General features: G+C 43.2%; 1 protein-coding gene across 2 annotated transcripts in view; it reads right to left on the bottom strand.

Moving 5' to 3' along the window:
- Nucleotides 1-26,908, bottom strand: part of zfyve28 (zinc finger, FYVE domain containing 28) — a 52,273-nt gene that overhangs the window by 8,560 nt on the left and 16,805 nt on the right. The window contains exons 2-10 of one of the 2 annotated variants that reach the window (XM_023994451.2): nucleotides 16,358-16,498; nucleotides 13,722-13,859; nucleotides 13,234-13,436; nucleotides 13,044-13,133; nucleotides 12,769-12,858; nucleotides 12,579-12,680; nucleotides 10,912-12,375; nucleotides 9,389-9,487; nucleotides 8,866-9,029 (exon numbers count right to left, since the gene is read on the bottom strand). In XM_023994451.2, coding sequence (XP_023850219.1) covers nucleotides 8,866-9,029; nucleotides 9,389-9,487; nucleotides 10,912-12,375; nucleotides 12,579-12,680; nucleotides 12,769-12,858; nucleotides 13,044-13,133; nucleotides 13,234-13,436; nucleotides 13,722-13,859; nucleotides 16,358-16,498 — 2,491 coding nt within the window. The remainder of the gene's footprint in view (nucleotides 1-8,865; nucleotides 9,030-9,388; nucleotides 9,488-10,911; nucleotides 12,376-12,578; nucleotides 12,681-12,768; nucleotides 12,859-13,043; nucleotides 13,134-13,233; nucleotides 13,437-13,721; nucleotides 13,860-16,357; nucleotides 16,499-26,908) is intronic. The other variant, XM_023994452.2, reaches the window with a different exon arrangement.

Raw genomic sequence — 26,908 nt, forward strand, 5'->3', positions numbered from 1 at the left:
CCACTCTTCCACCAAGGCAACTGCAAGTTCCTGGACATTTCTGGGGGGAATGGCCCTAGCCCACACCCTCCGATCCAACAGGTCCCAGACGTGCTCAATGGGATTGAGATCCGGGCTCTTCGCTGGCCATGGCAGAACATTGACATTCCTGTCTTGCAGGAAATCACGCACCGAACGAGCAGTATGGCTGGTAGCATTGTCATGCTGGAGGGTCATGTCAGGATGAGCCTGCAGGAAGGGTACCACATGAGGGAGGAGGTCTTCCCTGTAATGCACAGAGTTGAGATTGCCTGCAATGACAACAAGCTCAGTCCGATGATGCTGTGACACACCGCCCCAGACTATGATGGACCCTCCACCTCCAAATCGATCCCGCTCCAGAGTACAGGCCTTAGTGAAACGCTCATTCCTTCGAAGATAAAAGCGAATCCGACCATCACCCCTGGTGAGACAAAACCGTGACTCGTCAGTGAAGAGCACTTTTTGCCAGTCCTGTCTGGTCCAGCAACTGTGGGTTTTTTGCCCATAGTCGACATTGCTGCCAGTGATGTCTGGTGAGGACCTGCCTTACAACAGGCCTACAAGCCCTCAGTCCAGCCTCTCTCAGCCTATTGCAGACAGTCTGAGCACTGATGGAGGGATTGTGCGTTCCTGGTGTAACTCGGGCAGTTGTTGTTGCCATCCTGTACCTGTCCCAGAGGTGTGATGTTCGGATGTACCGATCCTGTGCAGGTGTTGTTACATGTGGTCTGCCACTGCGAGGACGATCAGCTGTCCGTCCTGTCTCCCTGTAACGCTGTCTTAGGCATCTCACAGTACGGACATTGCAATTTATTGCCCTGGCCACATCTGCAGTCCTCATGCCTCCTTGCAGCATGCCTAAGGCACTTTCACGCAGATGAGCAGGGACCCTGGGCATCTTTCTTTTGGTGTTTTTTTAGAGTCAGTAGAAAGGCCTAAGTTGTCATAACTGTGACCTTAATTGCCTACCGTCTGTAAGCTGTTAGTGTCTAAACAACCGTTCCACAGGTGTATGTTCATTAATTGTTTATGGTTCATTGGACAAGCATGGGAAACAGTGTTTAAACCCTTTACAATGAAGATCTGTGAAGTTGGATTTTTAAGTTTATAATCCACATAGCTAAATATTTTATATGATCTCTTACACAGTATTTTAGGCCCAGCTTTAAGAACCTGGGCTTTCCTGGATACAACCACTATATTATGATCCCTGCATCCACTGGGTACGGATACAGCTTCAGAACATAGTTCTACAGTATTAATACAAATATGATCAATACATGTGGATGATATAACTCAAGTAGCGTTTGTAAACACCCTGATAGGTTGATTAATAACCTGAACCAGATTAGTAATCTTGAGCGGCCAGCATGATGAGCGGCCATCTTGATGAAAACCAGTCAATATTCAGGTCCCCAAGAAAGTAGACCTCTCAGTTTACATCATATACACTATTAAGCATTGTACACACAGACATTATTTAGGTACTGACTGTTAGCACTTGGTGGCCTATAGCAACATTGTAAAATAATAGGCTTTAGATGAGACTGGTGAACCTGCAACCACAACGCTTTAATAACACTTGACATGAGATCTTGTCTAAGCATTGCAGGGATATGGCTCTGAATATATACAGCAACACCTCCCCATAGGCATTCCTGTCTCTTCTGTAGATATTATATCCTTGAATTGCTACTGCTGTATCATGAAAGGAATTATCTAAGTGAGTCTCAGAAGTGGCTAATATATGAATGTTATCTGATGTTATCAAGTTAACCTTTTGTCAATCTAGGGGGTGCTGTTTCCACTTTGGAAAATATCGTCTCCAAATTAAACTGCCTCATACTCAATTCTTGCTCGTACAATATGCATATTATTACTATTGGATAGAAAACACTCTCTAGTTTCTAAAACCATTTGAATTATTTCTCTGAGTGAAACAGAAGTCATTCTGCAGCTCACTTCCTGTCAAGAAGTGAGATTTCTGAAATTGAGGTCTCTGTTCCAGGGTCGGTTTATAAATTCCCTTATAAGGTATGGGGCTACATGCACTGCATACGCCTTCCCCTAGATGTCAGTAAGCGGTGAGACTTTGAATGGAGCGGATAGCACCATCTGGGGGAGTATAAAACCTCTTGGAACGGAAGTATCGACCTTTTCGACCGGGCGCCTGACGCATCAGGGACACCGGCATGGCTTCTTCAAAAGCTTTCGGTTTAGCAGTTCTWTATCTCCGGCTCTGATTTAATTTGTTTTTTGTCTTAAAAACTTCATAAGGTAGTTAATTTAAACCGACTTATAGCAGTTTATTGCGATTTTCCTGGATTTCTTTGYGAYGCGCTTTCACGAGTTGGACACCTCTCCAGTGGGTGGCTAAYGTTAGCGGCTATTTCGACAGGACAAGAGGACATMTTTCAACCCAAAGACGATTGTTCTGGAGAAAGGACACCTTGCCCAAGATTCTGATGGAAGCTCAGCTAATAGTAAGCAGTCTTTATGCTGTTAATTCGTACTTATGTTGACAAATGTCAAATAATAATTCCGCCATGAATTATGGTGCGGTCTCGCTTTAGCGCACGCTGTATTGCGCAGTAACGTTCATTTTAAAAATCGAAAACAGCGATTGCATTAAGAACTAATTTATCTTTCATTTGCTGTCCAACTTGTATTTTTTAGTCAAGTTTATGAATAGTTTTCGATTAGAATAGGTTCCTCTCCAAGATGGCGCAGGACAGATTTCTTGAAGTTTTGGCCACTATTCACATTGTATAACCACGATTTGTGCCGCTAAATATGCACATTTTCGAACAAACTCTATATGCATTGTGTAATATGATGTTATAGGACTGTCATCTGAAGAATTCTGAGAAGGTTAGTGAAAAAAGTAATATCTTTTGGTGACTTATACTAATCGCTATGTTTTTGCTTGAATCAATGCTGTTGTGATGTTTGCTATTGTGGTAAGCTAATATAACGTTATATTGTGTTTTCGCTGTAAAACACTTAGAAAATCTGAAACATTGTCTGGATTCACAAGATCTGTGTCTTTCAATTGCTGTACGCTGTGTATTTTTAAGAAATGTTTTATGATGAGTAATTAGGTAATACACGTTGCTCTCTGTAGTTATTCTAGTCGCTTTGGTGAGTTTTGTGATAGTGGCTGCAATGGTAAACTATGATTTATACCTGAAATATGCACATTTTTCTAACAAAACATATGCTATACAATAAATATGTTATCAGACTGTCATCTGATGAAGTTTTTTCTTGGTTAGTGGCTATTTATATCTTTATTTGGTCGAATTTGTGATAGCTACTGATGGAGTAAAAAACTGGCGGAGTAAAAAAATGGTGTCTTTTGCTAACGTGGTTAGCTAATAGATTTACATATTGTGTCTTCCCTGTAAAACATTTTAAAAATCAGAAATGATGGCTGGATTCACAAGATGTGTATCTTTCATCTGGTGTCTTGGACTTGTGATTTAATGATATTTAGATGCTAGTATTTACTTGTGACGCTATGCTAGGCTAGTCAGCTTTTTTACTGTGGGGGGGTGCTCCCGGATCCGGGTTTGGGAGGAATTAGAGGTTAATGATTTCATGAACTTTATTTCTAAATCTACACATACGCTGAGTGTACAAAACATTAGGAACAGCTTCCTAATATTGATTTGCACCTCCTTTTGCCCTCAAAACAGCCTCAAATCGTCGGGGCATGGACTCCACAATGTGTCGAAAGCACTCCACAGGGATGCTGGCCCATGTTGATTCCAATGCTTCGAACAGTTGTGTCAAGTTGGCTGGATGTCCTTTGGGTGGTGGACCATTTTTAGCCCTTTCCTGGGTAGTTTATCAGAAATAAAAATAAAAATGGAAAAGAACAAACAAAGCAAAAAATAAAACAGCATTCCATCAATCAGTTTGTGTGTGTAATTGTGTGTGTGCTGAGGGGGGGGATTGAAGCTGCGAAACGACATGCTTGGCTCTCATCCCTTCAAGGCTTTTGGGAGGGAGGCTGGACAATGAGACTGTCACAGTGGATGTAAGCAATGTCCCCACGCGCTTTGGCAGCTTTCATGGCTGGGATAAGTTCTTTCCTCTTCTGGCGCACAGCTTCAGCATAGTCCTCGTTGTCCTCAAACGCCGTCCAGGTTTCGTGTGGAGATTTTGCAATTCCGTCCCCAACAATATTGTTCCGCCTTGATTCTCCCTCAAGATAATCAGATTTCTCCGTCATTGTTATCATGGATTCACATACACAACTGATGTCCTCTCTCAATGCCTTACAGATTGCGGTCATCTTGCTGTTCTCCCCTTTAAACTCATCGAGCTGACACTGGGAGAACTGCTAACTGTTCTTCAGGTCCTGGACATCTCTGGTCAGATAACTAATAAAAGAATGAACTGACCACCAGTATTTGGACAAAACTTGAAGCCAGTTTCTTTTTGTTGTAAGAACTGCTTGTAGAACAATTTTTGTCCTCAACGGTACTCCCACCGGCTTTGGTCTTTGTTATGGTAGTAACGTGGGCTACTCTGTTACTCCTCTCAGTTCCAGAAAGGGCAGCTCACAAGGCAGACGGAAACAGCAGCGATTCAAAACAGTCACTACCGGGACAATCTGTAATTCTAGCTGAATGGGCTGTGGGGTGTGTACAAGCTGCTAAGAAAACCTGGCTAGCTTGATAGCTAGCTAACTAACGTTACTTAGATGCTATGCTAGTGTTTGTGCCAACAAGGGAACAATGAGCTACTTCTCTGGAGCAAAATAGACCTGCTATTCTTCCATGTAATACATTGAATGCCCTACACCTTAATGTGATGGTGAATAAATAAGTCCATTAATTCATAGTTATTTTGCAAAAGAAAGCCACACGTTTCAATGCATGCCACTGGAACTGGAGGCGTGCAAGCTAGGCATAAACAGGATACCGGGTGCAACTGTGGTGCATATGAGAAAAGAGAAAAGCCAAGTAGGCTAGTGCATTGTGGAATACAGTGTAAAGCCGTTGGAGGGTGTTTGGAGTACAGATCAGTAAAGTAATAAAAGTACATTTTCATTTTATTTTGGTGTCAAAGTATTAATAACAAAATAAACAAAGACATGAGCAACATGTAGACTGATTTACCCCATCAAACTACAGCTATACCCTTGGAGCGAGACCACTATCCGTTCTAGGATCCCTATTGTTTTCTCTATATATGCAGCCTCTTGGTGATGTCATTCAGAAACACAATGTCAACTTTCCCTGTTATGCAGACGACACACAAGATGTACCTTTAGATGTAACATGGTGAAATCCCAAAATTGCCTGCCCTTGAAGCGTGTGTTTCAGATAAGAGGAAGTGAATAGCGGCAAATGTACTACTTTTAAACTCGGACAAAACAGAGATGCTAGTTCTAGGTCCCAAGAAACAAAGATCTGCTTTAATTAATCTTGAGGGTTGTACTGTCGTCTCAAATAAAACTGAAGGACCTCAGCGTTACTCTGGACCCTGATCTCTACTTCAATGAACATATAAAAATATTTTATGACCAGCTTCGCATGTCGTCTTCGTAACATTTGAAAATTCTGAAACTTTTTGTCCAACTTTGATGCAGAAACGCTAATCAATGCTTTTGTAACTTCAAGATTAGACTACTGCAATGCTCTACTCTCCGGATAAGGCACTAAATAACCTTCAGCTAGTTCTAAATTAGAGGTCGACCGATTAATCGGAATGGCCGATTAATTAGGGCCGATTTCAAGTTTTCATAATAAATCGGTATTTTTGGACACCGATCATGGCCGATTACATTGCACTCCACGAGGAAGGAGCCAAGGTAAGGTGCTAGCTAGCATTAAACGTATCTTATAAAAAACAATCATTCTTAACATAGTCACTAGTTAACTACACATGGTTGATGATATTACTAGTTTATCTATCTTGTCCTGCGTTGCATATAATCGATGTGGTGCCTGTAAATTTATCATTGAATCACAGCCTACTTCACCAAACAGGTGATTTAACAAGCGCATTCGCGAAAAAAGCACTGTCGTTGCACCAATGTGTACCTAACCATAAACATCAACGCCTTTCTTAAAATCAATACACAAGTATATATTTTTAAACCTGCATATTTAGTTAATATTGCCTGCTAACATGAATTTCTTTTAACTAGGGAAATTGTGTCACTTCTCTTGCGTTCTGTGCAACAGAGTCAGGGTATATGCAGCAGTTTGGGCCGCCTGGCTCGTTGCGAAACTGTTGGAGACTATTTCTTCCTAACAAAGACAGCCAACTTCACCAAACGGGGGATGATTTAACAAAAGCGCATTTGCGAAAAAAGCATAATCGTTGCACGAATGTACCTAACCATAAACATCAATGCCTTTCTTAAAATCAACACACAGAAGTATATATTTTTAAACCTGCATATTTAGTTAAAAAGAAATAATGTTAGCAGGCAATATTAAACTAGGGAAATTGTGTCACTTCTCTTGCGTTCATTGCACGCAGAGTCAGGGTATATGCAACAGTTTGGGCCGCCTGGCTCGTTACGAACTAATTTGCCCGAATTTTATGTAATTATGACAACATTGAAGGTTGTGCAATGTAACAGGAATATTTAGAATATTTAGACCACCCGTTAGATAAAATACGGAACGGTTCCGTATTTCACTGAAAGAATAAACGTTTTATTTTCGAAATTATAGTTTCCAGATTTGACCATATTAAATGACCTAAGGCTCGTATTTCTGGTGTTATTATGTATAATTAAGTCTATGATTTGATATAGCAGTCTGACTGACGGGTGGTAGCAGCAGCAGGCTCGTAAGCATTCATTCAAACAGCACTTTAGTGAGTCAGCCAGCAGCTCTTCGCAATGCTTCAAGCATTGCGCTGTTTATGACTTCAAGCCTATCAACTCCCGAGATTAGGTTGGTGTAACCGATGTGAAATGGCTAGCTAGTTAGCGGGGTGCGCGTAATAGCGTTTCAAACGTCACTCGCTCTGAGACTTGGAGTAGTTGTTTCCCTTGCTCTGCAAGGGCCGCGGCTTTTGTGGAGTGATGGGTAACGATGCTTTGAGGGTGTCTGTTGTCGATGTGTTCCTTGCGAAGCTATACTGTTACACTGGCAATACTAAAGTGCCTATAAGAACATCCAATAGTCAAAGGTATATGAAATACAAATCGTAGAGAGAAATAGTCCTATAATTCCTATAATAACTACAACCTAAAACTTCTTACCAGGGAATATTGAAGACTCATGTTAAAAGGAACCACCAGCTTTCATATGTTCTCATGTTCTGAGCAAGGAACTTAAACGTGCCATGTAAAAAAGCTAACATGTTGCACTTTTACTTTCTTCTCCAACACTTTGTTTTTGAATTATTTAAACCAAATTGAACATGTTTCATTATTTATTTGAGGCTAAATTGATTTGATTGATGTATTATATTAAGTTAAAATAAGTGTTCATTCAGTATTGTTGTAATTGTCATTATTACAAATAAATAAATAACTAAAAATAATAAAAATAAATAAATGTTTTTAAAAAATGGCCGATTAATCAGTATGAGCTTTTTTTGGTCCTCCGATAATCAGTATCGGCGTTGAAAAGTCATAATCGGTCGACCTCTACTCTAAATACGGCTGCTAGAATCTTGACTAGAACCCCAAAAAATATCATATTACCCTAGTGCTAGCCTCCCTACACTGGCTTCCGCCGATTTGGTTCTGCAGTACATACCTACACGTACACTAGTCACAAGACGCAGGGCTCCTTCTCCTTCTAACCTTTAAGTCGTTACTGAAGACTTATCTCTTCAGTAGGTCCTATGATTGAGTGTAGTCTGGCCCAGGAGCGTGAAGGTGAATGACAAGGCACTGGAGTGACGAACCGCCCTTGCTGTCTCTGCCTTGCCAGATCCCTTATCTCCACTGGGATTCTCTGCCTCTGACCCTATTACGGGGCCGAGTCACTGGCTTGCTCATGCTCTTCCATCCTTCCTGTCCTCGGGCTTGTGCGGTGGGGAGATCTTTGTGGGCTATACTCGGCCTTGTCTCAGGGTAGTACGTTACTGGCCTGCTGATATCCCTAGTGGTGTGGGGGCTGTGCTTTGCCAAAGTGGGTGGGGTTATCCTTGTCCGGGGGTAACTTTGGACGGGGCCAGTGTCCCCCGACCCACCCGGTCTGTCTCCTGTATTTATGCTGCAATAGTCTTTGTGCCGGGGGACTAGGGTCAGTCTGTTATATATGGTGTAATTTTCCTGTCTTATCTGTTGTCCTGTGTGATCTTAGATAGGTTTGCTCTAATTCTCCCATCTCTCCCCTCCCCCCAGAGAACCTGAGGCCTAGGACCATGCCTCAGGACTACCTGGCCTGACGACTCCTGCCTGTTCCTGTCCCCAGTTACCTGGTCGTGCTGTTCTGCCTGTGGCCATGGAACCCCCCCCCCCCCCACATACTGTCTCGACCTCTAAATGATCAGCTGAAAAGCCAACTGACATGACATTAACTCCCGAGGTGCAGACCTCTTGCACCCTGTACAACCACTGTGATTATTATTTGACCCCGCTTGTCTTCTATGAACATCTTGAAGAACGACCTGGCCTTACTGGCCACGTACTCTTATAATCTCCACCGGGCACAGCCAGAAGAGCACGCCTGGTTACCATCTAGGTTGCTTCCTAGATTCTTGACTTTGTAGGGAGTTTTTCCTAGCCACCGTGCCGCTACATCTGCATTAGTTGCTCTCTGGGGTTTTAGGCTCGGTTTCTGTACAAGCACTTTGTGACAACTGCGGTTGTAAAAATGGCTCTATAAATACATTTGATTGATTGATTGAGAGACATACCCGATATGCAGACGAAGAGGCGGTGGATGAGGTCACTGCTGCTGTGGAAGCGCGAGCGGATCTTGTTCCTGGCGGCCATCTTAGCAGCCTGCAGGGCCAGCTGGATCTCATGGTGGTCCAGATCCTCTGACGTCCCCGAGCTCGTGGTCAGACTACTGACAGGGCTGGAGCAGACAGGAGGAGCGCACATGGCAGAGAGAGAGAAAGAGAGATGGAGACATACAGTGAAGGGAGATGGAGACAGAATGGAGAGAGGAGCAGGGGGAGGGACAGTCACATTCATTGTCATTCTTATCAACACACAACACTGCTCATCAACATAGTGTACTGTACTGAATATGCATTGTACAATAGGGGTTGTGTTTGATTTCAATCTCAAAGTGAGTAATGGGTGAAATAGAGATGTTGATGGGAAAGGTTTATATGACCATAATCTGTAACATATGAAACAGAAACACACACACACACACACACACACACACACAGTACAGATACAGCCGCTCACAAATGGGTCAGCGGTTACCTGGCTGTGTAAGCACTGCTGGACAGACTACATGTGGTGACAGACACACTCTCACAGTCACTACTGGAGACTGAGCTGAGAGGAGAGTCCTGAAAAAAACTGGGAATAACAAAAGAGGAAAAGCTAAATAATTAAATATAAAATATAAACTGATAACAGATGGGCAATATAAAATAGGATCTGTGAAAGTTACACTACAAAAGTAGCATAAAGCAAAGTGCAAATAGCAAACAGAACATAAAACTGGATGACAAGATGTGGATTAAATTAGCCAGAGACCAGACGTGGAGGAAGTTTGCTTTCAAAAGAGATGTAAATGACTGTTGTTGAGGCCTACATGCTATGAAGTGGAGCCCTAATAACACATCACCCAAACACCACATGTATAGCACATAGTGCATTCTGAAAGGATTCAGACCCCTTGACTTTGTCCACATTTTGTTCTAAAATGGATTCAATTGTTTTCCCCCCTTATCAATCTACACACAATACACCAGAATGACAAAGCAAAAACAGATGTAAACATTTTGCAAATGTATTAAAAGTAATCAAAATAAATAGCTTCTTAACTTTGACTGGAATTGTATGTGGACACCTACTCATTCCAGGGTCTTTCTATTTTCTACATTGTAAAATAACAGTGAAGACACCGAAACTATGAAATAACACATATGGAATCATGTAGTAACCAAAAAAGTGTCAAACAAATCAAAAAATATTTTAGAAACTTCAAAGTAGCCACCCTTTGCCTTGATGACAGCTTTGCACACTCATGAAAAACAAAATTCTCTGGTCTGATGAAACCAATATTGAACTCTTTGGCCTGAATGCCAAGCATCACGTCTGGAGGAAACCTGCCACCATCCCTGTGGTGAAACATGGTGGTGGCAGCATCATGCTGTGGGTTTTTCAGTGGCAGAGACTGGGAGACTAGTCAGGATCGAGGAAAAGATGAACAGAGCAAAGTACAGAGAGATCCTTGATGAAAACCTGCTCCAGAGCATTCAGGACCTCAGACTGTGGCTAAGGTTCACCTTCCAACAGGACAATGACCTTAAGCACACAGCCAAGACAACGCAGGAGTGGCTTCGGGACAAGTCTCTGAATATCCTTGAGTGGCCCAGCCAGAGCCCAGAACCTAACATCTCTGGAGAGACCTGAAAATAGCTGTGCTGCGATGCTCCCCATCCAACCTGACAGAGCTTGAGAGGATCTGCAGAGAAAAATGGTAGAAACTCCCCAAATACAGGTGTGCCAAGATGGTAGCGTCATACCCGAGAAGACTCGAGGCTGTAATCGCTGCCAAAGGTGCTTCAACAAAGTACTGAGTAAAGGATCTGAATACTTATGCAAATGTGATATTTAAGTCCCAATTTTTTTTTTTTCTTTGTCATTATGGGGTATTGTGTATAGATTGAGGGGGGAAAACTATTTAATCAATTTTAGAATATTGCTGTAACGTAACAAAATGTGGAAAAAGTCAAGGGGTCTGAATACTTTCCAAATGCTCTGTATAGTCATACCTAGTGTTCTTCTTGATCTCTTCCTTGGACTCACTGTCTGCCTCTCTGGTCCCAGTCCTGTCCCTTCCCCCGCTGGCCTGAGGCCTCCTCACTGTCCTGCACTGGTGGGAACAAGGTTCTGGGGTTCCCCTTACCCCAATGGGGCTCCTGTTCTGGCCCAGGCACTGCTGAGGCCCCGGGGCCACCACCACCAGGCACTTGTCACAGCGCTGGTCCCCTTCCTCCTCCCCCGGAGGTGGCTCTGAGGAACAGCGAGAGGGGGGCGTCAGCTGGGGGGGAGAGTCCCCTTTCCCATGTAGGTCGTGTCCTGAGGAAGCTAGGTGGCAGGCAGAGGACTGGATGACAGAGCTGTGGGGCTTGCAGTGTTTGTTCAACCCCAGGCTCATTCCCAGCCCTGTGGTGTCCATGGTGAGGGTGTCATCATGGCCGACCTCACAGCTGCCGCAGCAGACACAGGAGTTGAGCAGGCAGTTTGTGGCCACCAGGGGGGCGCATGGCTCTGTCTCTGAGGAGGAGAGCTGCCGGGGCAAGAGCAGCTTGTCCACAGCCAGCTCAGTCAGGCTGGGGGAGTGGGGGTTGAAAATGACGGTGGCCGATAGCTTCATTCCTCCCATGCGGTGTGCGATGACCTCAGCAGTTTCCGCCCCCTCCAGGCCCACCTCCCAGCCGTTAGTGTAGGGCAGGGGCTCCCGGCCAGGGCCGGGTCGCTTGGTGCTGTGGCACTGTGAGGGCTGGCTGTGAGGATGCTGGGACAGATCTGACTGGGCTTCAGTGGACCATCCATTCCTGGACGAGTCGGTCAGGGGGCCAGGCCTGCTGGGCTGAGGAGAAGAGGGCTGAGGGGCTTTGGAAGGCGAGGTTAGACGACTGCTGGTCACAAGGTCCCCTCCTGCGTCCAGGTCCTCCATGAAGAAGACTCTGTCCTCTTCCTCGTGGTAGAGACCTGTCCTGCCCTGGCCCACCAGCACTCGGATGGGGGAGGCCTCGGTGCTGGAGCTACCGATAGAGCCCCCTTTGTTGGGGCGGTGGGCTGGGGACTGTCCCTGGCTGGGAGGGGACAGCAGCGTGAACATCTCGTCCCCCACGCGGTGCACCATCATGTTGAGCTGTTCAATCTCCTCCTCATCATATTGCATGGAGCAGGCCTGGTCCGCCTCCTCCGCCTCCTCACACAGACTACCCCGCTCCTCCTCTCCCCCCCTCTCCACCTCCTCCCACTCCCTGTCCTCCACATCCTGGATGTGGGAGATGCACAGAGACAGCACCTCTTGCTGCTGCTGCTCCCTCTCAGTCGGCTCCTCCGGGATGTCACCGGTGGGGCTGCTGGATGAGAGGGGGTCTGGGGCAATGGTGGGGGCTGGGGTGGGGGGAAGCTCGGGGACTAAGGGGAACCCGTCCTGAGAGATACAGAGGCTCCGCTCCAGCGTCAACAACTCCTCCTCTGACAGGGTCTGCAGCAGGTCCCTATGGGAATAACACAACCGTAATAAGATACTTAAACGCCCAGCCTAAAATAATCACGCAATGAGGCTGATATTGGCCCATGATTTTTAGACTGTTCGGCAAAATCGAATTATGTCCACAAGATTGTTGCGATGGTTCAGAGCTATTTTCTACCTATGATTAAATACAGAGAACAATCTATATATGCATCCTCTTAACAGTACCTGATCTTCTTCAGTAAAGTGCGGAAGGGCCGGAAGAGCTCAGACATGTCCCCTGGTTTCCTATCCAGGTTGAGTGGACCTTCACCATACACCACCAGACCACTGAGGGAGAGACAGGGGGATTATAAAATGTTATTAGTATCAGAGAGTTCTAGAAGATGAACAAGAGGAGACAGAAAACAACACTTACCACACAATGGCTAGTCTGGGGATTGTAAACATCAGAGCCGGTTCATAGTCATCGATCATATCTTGGCTGAGATAGCCCAGCTTGAGTGCCCTGAGACAAACACAACAAAGCCGTGAGGTTGCGAAATAATATTGGACAACCACTCGACTGTCATCTTAGTACCAACTCCAACGTTACAAACCTAAAAACTCAAACCTAGCCTTCATACAGTCCCATGGCTTTTCCCCGTGACATGGTTTGTCTCTCTTTCTCTGTCTCCCCCCCATACAACTCACCTCTCCACAGTCTCACAGAAGAGCACAATCACATCCTGCTGAACATAGTATTCTTTGGGAGACTTCACAGGCACCATGGCTGATACATAGCTGACAGACAGAGGGAATCATGTAAAAATACATTAAAATACATACAGTCAAATATGTTGATGATGTCCAATAGTGTAAGATGCTGATGTCCTGTAGCTACCTGAGCTCAAACTCAGCAAAGAGGCTGTCGAAGTGGCGCAGCGTGTCCCTCATGCGGTCTGTGTAGAAGTTGAGGTCTCTGAGGGCCTGGTCTCGCGTGATGTTGCGGACCTCCTCCAGACTACTGGTCAGGTCCTTGGCTAGAGGCCTCATGGCCATGCTCTCTATCTCCCTGTTCATGATGATTGAGCCTGCAGCCAGACACTTCACGTAAAGATGGCGAGAGAAGGGAATGACTTGTGTTATTTAACCCTTTTTTATCCAGGGTAGTCTCATTCAAATATTGTATATTTTTCTTCAAGACAAACTTGTCTATGCACAAGTGGCTAACACAAGGAATGAGTTATACAATGATCCAGCTGACCATTACATTGTGGAAACATGACTGTAACTGATGAATGCCTATAGTGTCAAGCAGACTAACATTCATGCAGAGTACGTATTGTTAATGTTATGTGAGATGATACTGGAGGGTATACAGTACAGTACCTCAGCCCCAAACCATAGCTGTCCAGCCAGGTTGTCATGGCGAATCTCCTCTGGGAACTTGACACAGAAGTCTCTGTTGGCTCTGTCGCCAGGAATACATTCATCCATGATCTGGTTGATAATGTTCAACACATTGTCCTGCAGACACAGGGAGAGTGACAGGGATAGAGATTGAATAAATGAGTGAATAAACGTACTGAACAAAAAAAGGGTGTCAAGATAAAATGTACTGAATGAAAAGGGGCGTCAATAACACAAATTCTGTTGGTGATGAACGACCGCAAACAAAACGCGGAAGTTTTGATCATAATGTTTCACAAACTACCACTGTAAAACCATCCACTCAACAGCCCCACCACAGGTAGAGCATTTTACTGCAGTGTCTGGAGAACTCTGAACAGGGAACAGGCTGAAAACAATTAAACAGGCCAATGCACAGAATGGTCCCATTACAGCCCTCAATCACAACGCAATAAAAAAAAACACTCAACTAAATCCCATAATTCCAGCGGTGCAAACAAACTGTCACGCACAGCCAGAGCTAATCAAGAGCTTATGTGCCGCTGGCATGTACAAGAGTTTGAACAATGAGCCTTTTATCTCCCTCCCTCTCTCTCCAGGAACAGCATTACGTTGCTGCTGCTAGCCCCGAGGAGCAAGATTAAAAAGCTTAACCACCGACTTTATTGCAGTGCTGTACTACCTACGCCTTGGCCGGTTCCCAGTGCCCCCACCAGCCCAATGCTCATCTGGTCATTGTCCTGTGTGCTACACTACAACTAGGCCTAATCTTGATCACCATCAGCCTCTCATCACACATCATGACGTTGAGATGATACCTACAGTAGCAGAAGATAGATGGAGAGCTTGCTCGCTCTACACTCCTACCCTCCAAGTTGATGCTTTGCCAGGAAAAGAGAAAAGAAGAACGAGCATCTCTTCCACTGGTGCAGTCCATGCTGTGAGAGCAACTACGCCAACATAACTTGTGCAGCTTGGCACCTCCGAGGCCCATGGCGATCAATAAGAGCTCATAACAGAAACGTTAGGGTCGAGCAGACAACTCTACACCTTCAGACCACTTGGCTTCCATTCTGGGGGTCTCATGTATACGTGGTATTATTAAAGCATGCTATTAACCTGGTGTTCCTTGTCAACGAGGTAACCTACATCAAAATACTTTTCTAACCATGGGATTTAAAAGCCTACCTGACAAGTATCACATCTATTACGCGTTTAATATTTATGTGAAACAAAATGCAGTTTGTGTGTAAGCAAAACACTAGCTGTGAGAATAAGAGGCTGTGTTGCGTCCCCGAAGCACTTATTTTCTTTCAGGGGGAGATATGGAAATTGCCAAACCAGGATGGATGATTCTCAGTCGCTGAAAACATCCTGCAGTCAGCTAAAAGCCTTTGGGTTTACGAAGCACAACATGACGCAAAGCTAACACACAGTACTTCCCGGCGTGGTCAATTTAAGGCGATAATGACGCGAATACAAATACTCAGCAGAGAGAGATGGCGGGAGAAGGGACAATGAGAGCATGGAATGGAGAAAGAGAGCGAGGGGTGGGTGGGGGAGGATGGAGAGAGAGGGAAAAGAAAGAGGGGGAAAGCAGTTGGGGATCAAGCAGTGACCTTATTAGGAACATCCCCCTCTGGGCCCTGGGTGCACGAGGCTCAGGCACATTGGTGGGCCTGCTAACAACCTCTGTCTGCCACCCCCCTGAACAGCAGGCAGCAGCACGGCAGCCATCCCTCACAAAGTCCAGAGCCCACACACCTGACCTCACATCTGGAGGAAGAGCAGTTTAGAAGCCCCCCAACTCCAAATAGACACAACAGTCCTCCATCTGTCATGTGACAGGTCTCAAACAGAGACAAATACGTCTGTGAGGCGAAAAAGCGTCATCTCCGGTCAAGCAGACTAATATCCTATAGTGGATCTACATAACACTGACATAAGTCATTCAAAACAACCCGACAGTCAATCCTTTACTCTGACCCCATAGTGCCTGAAAACATCAATCCAGGTGTCATGATATCTATATAGAGAAGTAGAGAGACTTAAAGATCCAATCTCTAATAGCGCCACTTCATTGATCTTTCCAGAGTCACTCATCCAAGTCTTCATTCCTGACCTAGATAACCTGATAAAGGCTTTTAAAACAGCAACAAAACCTGATTGAATCAACTGCTTGCACTCAGAGGGACTCCTTATCTCTCCTTACCACTGTGAACCGGCTTGATTTAACAGCCCGTCCAATCAATGCTTACTGGGACAATCGCACAGCCTCTAACATATCAGCCAACTAATCTCAAGCTTTTTGCAGTTCAAACTCCCCTGTTGTAGAGTTTGTCGTCATAGTTTTAAACATTTGAGGTCAAACTTCAATACCTCAATTCACTCACTTTGATTGGCATGGTGGACTTCAAGTGCTCTCTGCCAAACTGGGTTACAGCATTAACTCTCAAATGAAATGTCTGTGATGGATTTTTATTAATTTATGGAGATGGAAGTCTAAAAGAAATTAGAAACATGCTGAAATGAAACGATAAGAGACCAGCTACAGAATTGTGGCCGTATTCCGAGGGTACTGAAATGAACCAGTGTCAGCCCCTTTAGATTCTTACCTGACAGGATCTGAACTGGTTGACCAGCAGCGTACACCTCTGAGGGTCCTTCCTCCCATCTAGGCTGTCCAGTTCTGTGGCCACCTGGTTGAGCTCCTCATCAGCATAGTAGAACTGGGCCAGGAGCTGAGGGTCCGTCCTCTGTACAGACAGAGATGGAGAGGTTAAATAAAGCACTTCAGAGGTTTTTAATCGTAGTAGATCAGCTGAACATTGACGTAAAGGGCATTGCACATGGGGAAAGTGTTTTAAATAAGGCACTCCCATCTTCTCTCCTCTATATCCCAGTTACAATGATACGTCATGTGGGGCCTTCGACTTTATTGACAACAAAGACATAATACCATAAAAACAGGATTACGGAGGTGTACAAGTATGATGTGTATGAGCACCAGGACGGTGAAATGGATGAAAACAGGCTTGGTTCTAGAGGGTGGAACGTTAACAGATGGTTAATAGTCTGTTCTCTCCCCAGAAGAGCAGGGGTAATTAGAGAGCTTGGCACTGGTAAAGGATTTGTGTCATTATCTCACACCGTGTGCTGTTCCGTAGGGAAGACCACAGCATAGAAGATCATTCCATTGCTAAGCACATGCACAGCCACGCCACTCAAAAGGGTTGGAGAGAGAGCGCAAGAGAGCGGAGAAAAGAGGGAGCAGAAAGGGAGAGGGAGCAGGTGGGGACCTATCTCCGGGAAAGGTGGAGTAATAAAATGTTAATGGTTATGAAAACACAACAAAGGATTGATGCGGCAACATCACCAGCAGACCATAATAAATAGTACTACAACTCCTCCTCCTGCTTAAGGGAACCTGACAACACAGACTGAGGGGAAGATTACTGTGGCTATGTTTTTAATGATATTTTCTTGAGCCCCACATGTGGTTTCCCTTAAGTCAGTCTTGATGTACTGTTCTCGCACTCCCTCTCTCAATAATAAAACAAACCAGCATGACGAAAAACAGTTATATGCTTGTAGGTTGATAGGCCTACTCTATGTCATATAGCTCTCTATCCACGGAATAAACACAGCCATGTTGAAAGTGGTATGAGGTACTGACAAAGCATGCGCACACACACACACCCACCCACCCCAACAGATCATGTCATTGTTGAATATTAAGTAGGAAAATCTCTGCTATGGAAGGCAAATAAATGTTTCACACTTAAGGGTGGATCGAAATTTACTGGGCTCTAATATGTGAAATATTCCAAAACATGCATCCTGTTTGCAACAAGACACTAAAGTAATACGGCAAAAATGTCAAAGCAATTAACACTTTGTATATTCAAATGAACCAAAAGTTATGTTAGGGGCAAATCCAATACAACCCATTAATGAGTACCACCCTCCATATTTTCAAGCATAGTGGTGTCTGCATCGTGTAATGGGTATGCTTGTAATCTTTAAGAACTGGGGAGTTAAAAAAACAAAACAATTTTTTTTTTTATGGAGCCATGCAGACAGAATCCTAAAGGAATCCGGTTCAGTCTGCTTTCCACCAGACACTGGGAAATTAATTCACATTTCAGCAGGACAATAACCTAAAACCCAAGGCCAAATTATACACTGAAATTGCTTACCAAGATGAATGTCCCTGAGTGGCCTTGTTACAGTTTTGACTTAAATATACTTGAACATCTATGGCAAGACTTGAAAATGGCTGTCTAGCAATGATCAACAAACAACCTGACAGAGCTCGAAATTTAAAAAAAAAATAGTATTGTGCAAATATTGTACAATCCTGGTGTGCAAATCTCTTAGACTTACTCAGAAAGATTCACAGCTCTAATCACTGCCAAACATGATTCTAACATGTATTGACTCAGGGGTTTGAATATTTATGTAAATTTGATTTTACAGTATTTAATTTTCAATAAATGTAGAAAATATTTTAAAAATACAGTGCCCACACACACATATTTCCCTAACCAGAAACCGTGGATTGATGGCAACATTCGTGTAAAAAAAAAATGAATCATGGCAAGGCTACTGGAAACATGACCGAATACAAACAGTGTAGTTATTCCCTCCACAAGGCACTCAAACAAGCAAAGTGTCAGTATAGATAGAGACAGAGTAGAGTCGCAACGCAACGGCTCAAACACGAGACGTATGTGACACGGTCTACAGCTAATCATGGATTACAAAAAGAAAATCAGCCCAGACAAAATTAAATAACTTCTTTGCTCGCTTTGAGGACAATACAGTGCCACTGACACAGCCCGCTACCAAAGCCTGTGGGCTCTCCTTCTCCGTGGCCAACGTGAGTAAAACATTTAAAACGTGTTAACCCTCGCAAGGCTGCCGGCCCAGACGGCATCCCTAGCCGCGTCCTCAGAGCATGCGCAGACTAGCTGGCTGTTCTGTTTACGGACATATTCAATCAATCCCTATCCCAGTCTACTGTCCCCACATTCTTCAAGATGGCCACAATTGTTCCTGTTCCCAAGAAAGCCAAGGTAACTGAGCTAAATGACTATCGGCCCGTAGCACTCACTTCTGTCATCATGAAGTGCTTTGAGAGACTATTCAAGGATCATATCACCTCCACCTTACCCTACACCCACTCCAATTTGCTTACCGCCCCAATAGGTCCACTGACAACGCAATCGCCATCACACTGCCCTATCCCATCTGTACAAAAGGAATACATATGTAAGAATGCTGTTCATTGACTACAGTTCAGCATTCAACACCAAAGTACCCTCCAAACTCGTCATTAAGCTCGAGACCCTCGCTCTCGACCCCGCCCTGTGCAACTGGGTCCTGGACTTTGACGGGCTGCCCCCAGGTAGTGAAGGTAGGAAACATCTCCACCCCTCTAATCCTCAACACAAGGGTGCATTCTCAGCCCTCTCCTGTACTCCGTGGCCATGCACGCCCCCAACTCAATCATCAAGTTAGCAGACGACACTAGTGGTAGGCTTGATTACCAACAACGACGAGACGGCCTACAGGGAGGTGGTGAGGGCCCTCGGAGTGTGGTGTCAGGAACATAACCTTTCAACCTCACCAAAACAAAGGAGATGATCGTGGACTTCAAGAAACAGCAGAGGGAGCACGCCACCCCCATCGACGGGACAGTAGTGGAGAAGGTGGCAAGCTTTAAGTTCCTCGGCGTACATATCACGGACAAACTGAAACGGTCCACCCACACAGACAGTGTGGTGAAGAAGGCGTAATAGCATCTCTTCAAGCTCAGGAGCCTGAAAAAATGTGGCTTGTCACCTAAAACAACTTTTACAGATGCACAATCGAGAGCATCCTGTCGGGCTGTATCACCGCGTGGTACAGCAACTGCACCGCCCTCAACTGCAAGGTTCTCCAGAGGGTAGTGTGGTCTGCAAAACGCATTGCCGTGGGCAAAATACCTGCCAGAAGGCGAGGTCAGTACAGGTGCATCAAAGCTGGGACTGAGACGGAAAATCAGCTATAGAAATATCTCTCTCAGCACGCATGTATTTGAGAAGCTTCTCCCATTCTTCTCTGCAGATCCTCTCGAGGTCTGTCAGGTTGGATGTGGGTCGTCGCTGCACAGCTATTTTCAGGTCTCACCAGAGATGTTAGATCAGGTTCAAGTCCGGGCTCTGGCAGGGCCACTCAAGGACATTCAGAGACTTGTCCCGAAGCCACTCCTGTGTTGTCTTGCCTGTGTACTTAGGGTTGCTGTCCTGTTGGAAGGTGAACCTTCGCCCCAGTCGGAGGTCCTGACTCGTCTCCCAGTCCCTGCCGAACATCTCATTCCAGTTGACCAGGGAAGCTCTAGCAGGGCAGAAACTTGACAGAAAGGTGGCATCCTATGACGGTGCCACGTTGAAAGTCACTGAGCTCGTCAGTAAGGCCATTCTACTGCCAATGTTTGTCTATGGAGATTGCATGGCTGTGTGCTCAATTTTACACACCTGTCAGCAACGGGTGTAGCTGAAAAAGCCAAATCCATTAATTTGAAGAAGTGTCCACATACTTTATGTATATATATATATTCCATAACCAAATATAATGTATTTGCAGCTATTTGAAGCTGGTATACAAAACCAAAAGTAAGAGACAAAACAAAAAAATGCACATAGAACAGATCTACCGCATCTTAGACTTACTTTCAATGAGAATGACAGATCTATAACTCACATTTCTATGTGAATTAGGTCAGGTCGCTGAAAAAGGTTACATTTTGCAGCTTTAAAAAGTCAACAGCATCATGAACTTTACCAAGTACCAGGACATTTTAGCTAAAAACCTGGTTGACTTTGCCAGGAGGCCGTAAGTGGATCTTCTAGGAAGAAAATAACGCCATACACAATTCAAAACTCACACCACGTTTTTTTTTTACTGACCACAAATCAAAATTTTGCAATGGCCATGTCAGTCTCCGGACTTGAACCCCATTGAAAACCTGTGGTTTGAATTGAAGAGGGCAGTCCATAAGTGCAGATGAAAGAGATCAAGGATCTGGAAAGATTTTGTATGGAGGAATGGTCTAAGATCCTTCCCAACATGTTCTCCAATCTCAAAACATTTTAGAAAAAGGCTCTGTCGTTATCCTTGCAAGGGGAGGGTGCTGGAGTATTAAACAGGGGTAACAATTTTGACCCCTATCTTTTTGAGATTTTGTAAAATCTCTTTCTGAGCAAATATTAGTATAAAATAATTTCCCAATATTTTTTCTTGGGGGGAAATACAATATAACTCAATATTTGTATTATTTATTTTACACAGTCTTCTTTGCTCATCTATATCAAGGGTGCTAATAATTTTAGACCTGACTGTACATGCTCCATCTCTATAAATCCATAACTTGTGAAGGATGGGAAGAGGCTGCAGTGCCCAGCTGCTAAGATTGGGAGAAAGGCAGCGAAGGATTCAAAGATTTACAAAATGCAAAAAACTGTTTGTTCTACTACTGGGAAGGATCAATGGCCTGCCTCTCAACACAATACATCTCAACCAGCCATAAGGCACTGAACTACCAGAACATCCATCATACACATTAATGGAGGGGAGAGAAATGGGTGTTACATTGCTGATATATAGAGAGGAACTGGCAGATTGTGAGTGCTCCAGAAAGAGGTTGATAGAGAGGAGAAAAGGCAGTCTGAGTGTGTGCGCGCTCTCAGTACTAAATGAAAAGCTTTAGAGCAGAGAGACAAGTCGCTGAGGAAACAGAGGGCCTGTGTGGTTTTCTAAGAACGACAGTAGCCCCGTCAGAGACAGTTAAAGCATAAACACACAGTCTTCACACCCCAGGCCATCCCATCTTCAGCGTGGTCAGTGAGCACAGGTCACAGAACACCGGTTAATAAGTGCCTGCTGCTGTAAACTGTAGTAGGATGTCCCTTGGGGGTATCCGTACCTATGTATGACATGCGAGAGTTAGGATAATAAACAATAATAAGACACTTCAGAACAAACTTGAAAACTTGAATAAGAGATTCACTACATGGAACAACAGTCCCTTCAAAAAACATCTAAGGGACTGTTGTTCCATGTAGTGAATCTCTTATTCAAAGCGTTTGTATGTTAGATTGGCATAGGCTAGTGATTTTGCTGTTCATTACTCATCTTGTAGGCTGAGGAAAAGTAAATGTGGCAGTTGTTCTAACATCTTCAAAGTGCTCATCCTCGAGTTGCATGTTCTGTTAACCTGTTTGGGATAGGGAGCAGCATTTTCACTTTTGGATGAAATGCGTGCACACAGTAAACTGCCTGCTACTCGGTCTCAGATGCTAATATATGCATATTATTAGTAGTATTGGATAGAAAACACTCTGAAGTTTCTAAAACTGTTTGAATGATGTCTGTGAGTATAACAGAACTCATATGGCAGGCGAAAACCTGAGAAAAATCCAACCAGGAAGTGGGAAATCTGAGGTTTGTAGTTTTTCAAAGCTTGGCCTACCGAATACAGTGTCTATGGGGTCATGTTGCACTTCCTAAAGCTTCCACTAGATGTCAACCGTCTTCAGAAACTTGTTTCAGGCGTCTGCTATAAAGGAGGGGGGAATGGGAGCTGAATGGGTCAGTAGTCTGGCAGAGTGTATCAGGCTCGTGACGCGCGGTCCCGAGACTGTCTCTTATACACATCTAGATGTGTATAAGAGACAGTTATTATGAGTATTTCTGGGATTTGATGCGGCTATCTGCAAAATCACCGGATGTTTTGGAATCAAAACATTACTGCACGTAATGCGCCAATGTAAACTGAGATTGTTGGATATAAATATGCACATTATCGAACAAAACATACATGTACTGTGTAACATGATGTCCTATGAGTGTCATCTGATGAAGATCATCAAAGGTTAGTGATTAATTTTATCTCTATTTCTGCTTTTTGTGACTCCTATCTTTGGCTAGAAAAATGGCTGTGTGTTTTTTTGACTTGGCTCTGACCTAACATAATCATATGTCGTGCTTTCGCTGTAAAGCCTTTTTGAAATCGGACACGATGGGTAGATTAATAACCTTTTGTCAATAGGGGGAGCTGTTAGCACTATTTATTTTTTTACATTTCCAAATTAAACTGCCTCGTACTCAATTCTTGCTCGTACAATATGCATATTATTATTACTATTGGATAGAAAACAATCTCTAGTTTCTAAAACCGTTTGAATTATGTCTGTGGGTGAACCAGAACTCTTTCTACAGCGAAAATCATGACAGGACATGCGAAGCTCTGAAAAATAGTCTCTGATCTCGGATCAGTTTTAAGCTCTGTGTATGCCCTATGGATCGAAATGAACTGCACCCGCCTTCCCCTGGATGTCAGCTGTCTCTTATACACATCTAGATGTGTATAAGAGACAGCTTTAATTCTGTGAATAACACTTGTATCTTTTATCAATGTTTATTATGAGTATTTCTGGGATTTGATGCGGCTATCTGCAAAATCACCGGATGTTTTGGAATCAAAACATTACTGCACGTAATGCGCCAATGTAAACTGAGATTGTTGGATATAAATATGCACATTATCGAACAAAACATACATGTACTGTGTAACATGATGTCCTATGAGTGTCATCTGATGAAGATCATCAAAGGTTAGTGATTAATTTTATCTCTATTTCTGCTTTTTGTGACTCCTATCTTTGGCTAGAAAAATGGCTGTGTGTTTTTTTGACTTGGCTCTGACCTAACATAATCATATGTCGTGCTTTCGCTGTAAAGCCTTTTTGAAATCGGACACGATGGGTAGATTAATAACCTTTTGTCAATAGGGGGAGCTGTTAGCACTATTTATTTTTTTACATTTCCAAATTAAACTGCCTCGTACTCAATTCTTGCTCGTACAATATGCATATTATTATTACTATTGGATAGAAAACAATCTCTAGTTTCTAAAACCGTTTGAATTATGTCTGTGGGTGAACCAGAACTCTTTCTACAGCGAAAATCATGACAGGACATGCGAAGCTCTGAAAAATAGTCTCTGATCTCGGATCAGTTTTAAGCTCTGTGTATGCCCTATGGATCGAAATGAACTGCACCCGCCTTCCCCTGGATGTCAGTAACCAATGAGAAGTGGAATGGCGTCTCTACGTGTTTCTCAGAGTTTATAAAACGCAATGGAGTGAGATGTCCCTTCTTTTGGACGCTCGCCAGGACGCAAGGGAGGACATCAGAATGGCATGCTCAAAAGCTCTCGTTATTGGTCAAAGATATATCCGTCTGTGATTTAATTCGATATAGGTGTTAGAAACATCATAACGAAGTTATTTGAAACCGATTTATATCAGTTTATGCGAGTATATTGCTATTTTTCGGAATTTCCTTAGTATTGCGTTTGAGGATTTGGACATGTGTGTGCCGTGTAGCTATCGTTAGCTGCTAGTTCCGAAGTTGAAGAGGTCGTTTTACAACAAAGCAACGATTCTTTTGGACAAAGGACACATTGCCCAAGATACTGATGGAAGCTCGTCCAAAAGTAAGAGTTATTTATGATTTTATTCCGTATTTATGTGAAAAAATGTAAACGCAGTTGTCGGCCATTTTTTGCGGCACTAGTCTGGCTGTAACTCACAATGTATGTCTAGTAACGTTAATTTTAAAAATCTAAATCAGCGGTTGCATTAATAACCAATGCATATCTTTCATTAGCTGTCCAACCTGTATTTTTTTAGTCAATCTAATCGATAAATAATCGTAAACATAGGTGCCTTTCCAAGATGGCGCCGGCCAGAATGCATGCCATGTTTTGACAGATTACATTGCATAACCACGATTTGTGATGCTAAATACGCACATTTTCGAACAAACTCTATATGCATTGTGTAATATGATGTTACAGGACTGTCATCTGAAGAATTCTGAGAAGGTTAGTGAAAAAATTAATATATTTTGGTGGCGATAACGTTATCGCCCCTTTTGCCTTGATTCAATGCGGGGGTGATGTTAGCTCATGTGGTATGCTAATATAACGATATATTGTGTTTGCTGTAAAACACTTAGAAAATCTGAAATATTGTCTGGATTCACAAGATCTGTGTCTTTCAATTGCTGTAGGCTGTGTATTTTTCAGAAATGTTTTAGGATGAGTATTTTGGTAATTGACGTCGGTCTCTGTAATTATTCCGGCTGCTTCCAACGCTATTTCAGATTGCAGCTGCAATGTAAAACTGTGATTTATACCTGAAATATGCAAATTTTTCAAAAAAAACATATGCTATACCATAAATATGTTATCAGACTGTCATCTTATGAAGTTGTTTCTTGGTTAGTGGCTATATATATATATCTTTATTTAGTCGAATTAGTGATAGCTACTGATGGAGTAAAAAAGTGGTGGAGTAAAAAAAGTGGTGTCTTTTGCTAACGTGGTTAGCTAATAGATTTACATAGTGTGTCTTCCCTGTAAAACATTTTAAAAATCAGAAATGATGGCTGGATTCACAATATCTGTATCTTTCATCTGGTGTCTTGGACTTGTGATTTAATGATATTTAGATGCTTGTATTTACTTGTGACGCTATGCTAGGCTATGCTAGTCAGCTTTTTTACTGTGGGGGGTGCTCCCGGATCCGGGATGAGTACCAAGTAAAAGTTAACAAAAAGTTTCTTTCATTTGCTGTATTGGACTTGTTAATGTGTGAAAATTACATATTTCCAAAAAATATTTCTGAATTTCGCGCGCTGTCTTTTCAGCGGAATGTTGTCGAGGGGTTCCGCTAGAAAGGTTAAGATGAATAACCATCATCTAAATGTGATTTCTGTCATTCTGAGCACCGCGGGTGGACGACCTAATCAGGTCACGCACCCAACTCATGTCTGATAAATTTCTCAAATTAAAATGCTGCCAGTGAAAATGTCCAGTACAGCATTTTCCTAACGGAAACCCTGTTATGCCTAGACAATATCTTGATTTACCCAGTTTATCAATAGAGATTTACCATTAAAATAAATGACAATGTTATGTAGTTAGATTAGTAAAAATAAAGTCAAATTGATTGCATAATCGATGCATAATCATTAAATGCATACATGGCTATCTCTGAAAAATGTTGAAGTAATTTGTTGTTCCTCAACGAGACACTTGCGTTCAGTCTGCATGGTCAATGCAGCACATTCAACAATGTTGATGACAATGCTGTTTTCACTTTGCTTCTTAATATAAATCCACTAGCGTTCTACAATGACACTATTAGTTTGTCTTTTCTCAGCAAGTTGCCCTAAATCTTGTGAGACGCTAATTGTTAGCCGCTAATGCTAATAGCTAGCTAGCTAATAAAATGTACTGAGTAAGAGCAAACGTTGCTAGCTAATACAGCCTGATAATACCAGTGATGGTGTAGACCTAAATTAGCATGTTGTATGTGCAACAGTATCATCTAAATGCAAAGCAAGAATATGTTAGCTACATGAAGTAGCTAATAGAAAACATGCAATGTAGCCAAAACTTATAAGGTCCTCTAGGAAACACTTATCAGCACTTTAGTTCCTACCCTGTCACAATAACTCCTCCCTGGCATTTTAATTCGTTGCCAACTCAAACAAAACTGTAATTGCAATTGCAACATTTGGTTAAAAATAAATCCTAGATTTGCCCATATTGTGCAGCCTTACATGGCAGTATGAAAATTCTCTCAACTGAGCAGTGGTGTAAAGTACTTAAGTAATAATACTTTTAAGTACTACTTACATAGTTTTTTTGGGGGTATCTGTACTTTACTATTTTTGACAACTTTTACTTTACTATATTCCTAAAGAAAATACTGTACGTTTTCATTCATACATTTTCCCTTACACCTAAAAGTACTCATTACATTTTGAAATCTTAGCAGGACAGGAAAATGGTCCAATTCACGCACTTGTAAAGAGAACATCCCTGGTCATCTACTGCCTCTGATCTGGAGGACTCAAACACAATGCTTTGTTTGTAAATTATGTCTGAGTTTGAGTGTGCCCCTGGCTATCCGTAAATAAAAACAATTTGGTGCCATCTGATTCCTATTCTCGCTATACACCAAGTCACTTGGCTCTGTCATATCCTCACATGGTCTCTCCTATCATTGCTATGCAGACGACACACAATTAATCTTCTCCTTTTCCCC

The sequence above is a fragment of the Salvelinus sp. IW2-2015 genome, linkage group LG9 (assembly GCF_002910315.2).
Source record: "Salvelinus sp. IW2-2015 linkage group LG9, ASM291031v2, whole genome shotgun sequence".
Taxonomy (NCBI): Eukaryota; Metazoa; Chordata; class Actinopteri; order Salmoniformes; family Salmonidae; genus Salvelinus; species Salvelinus sp. IW2-2015.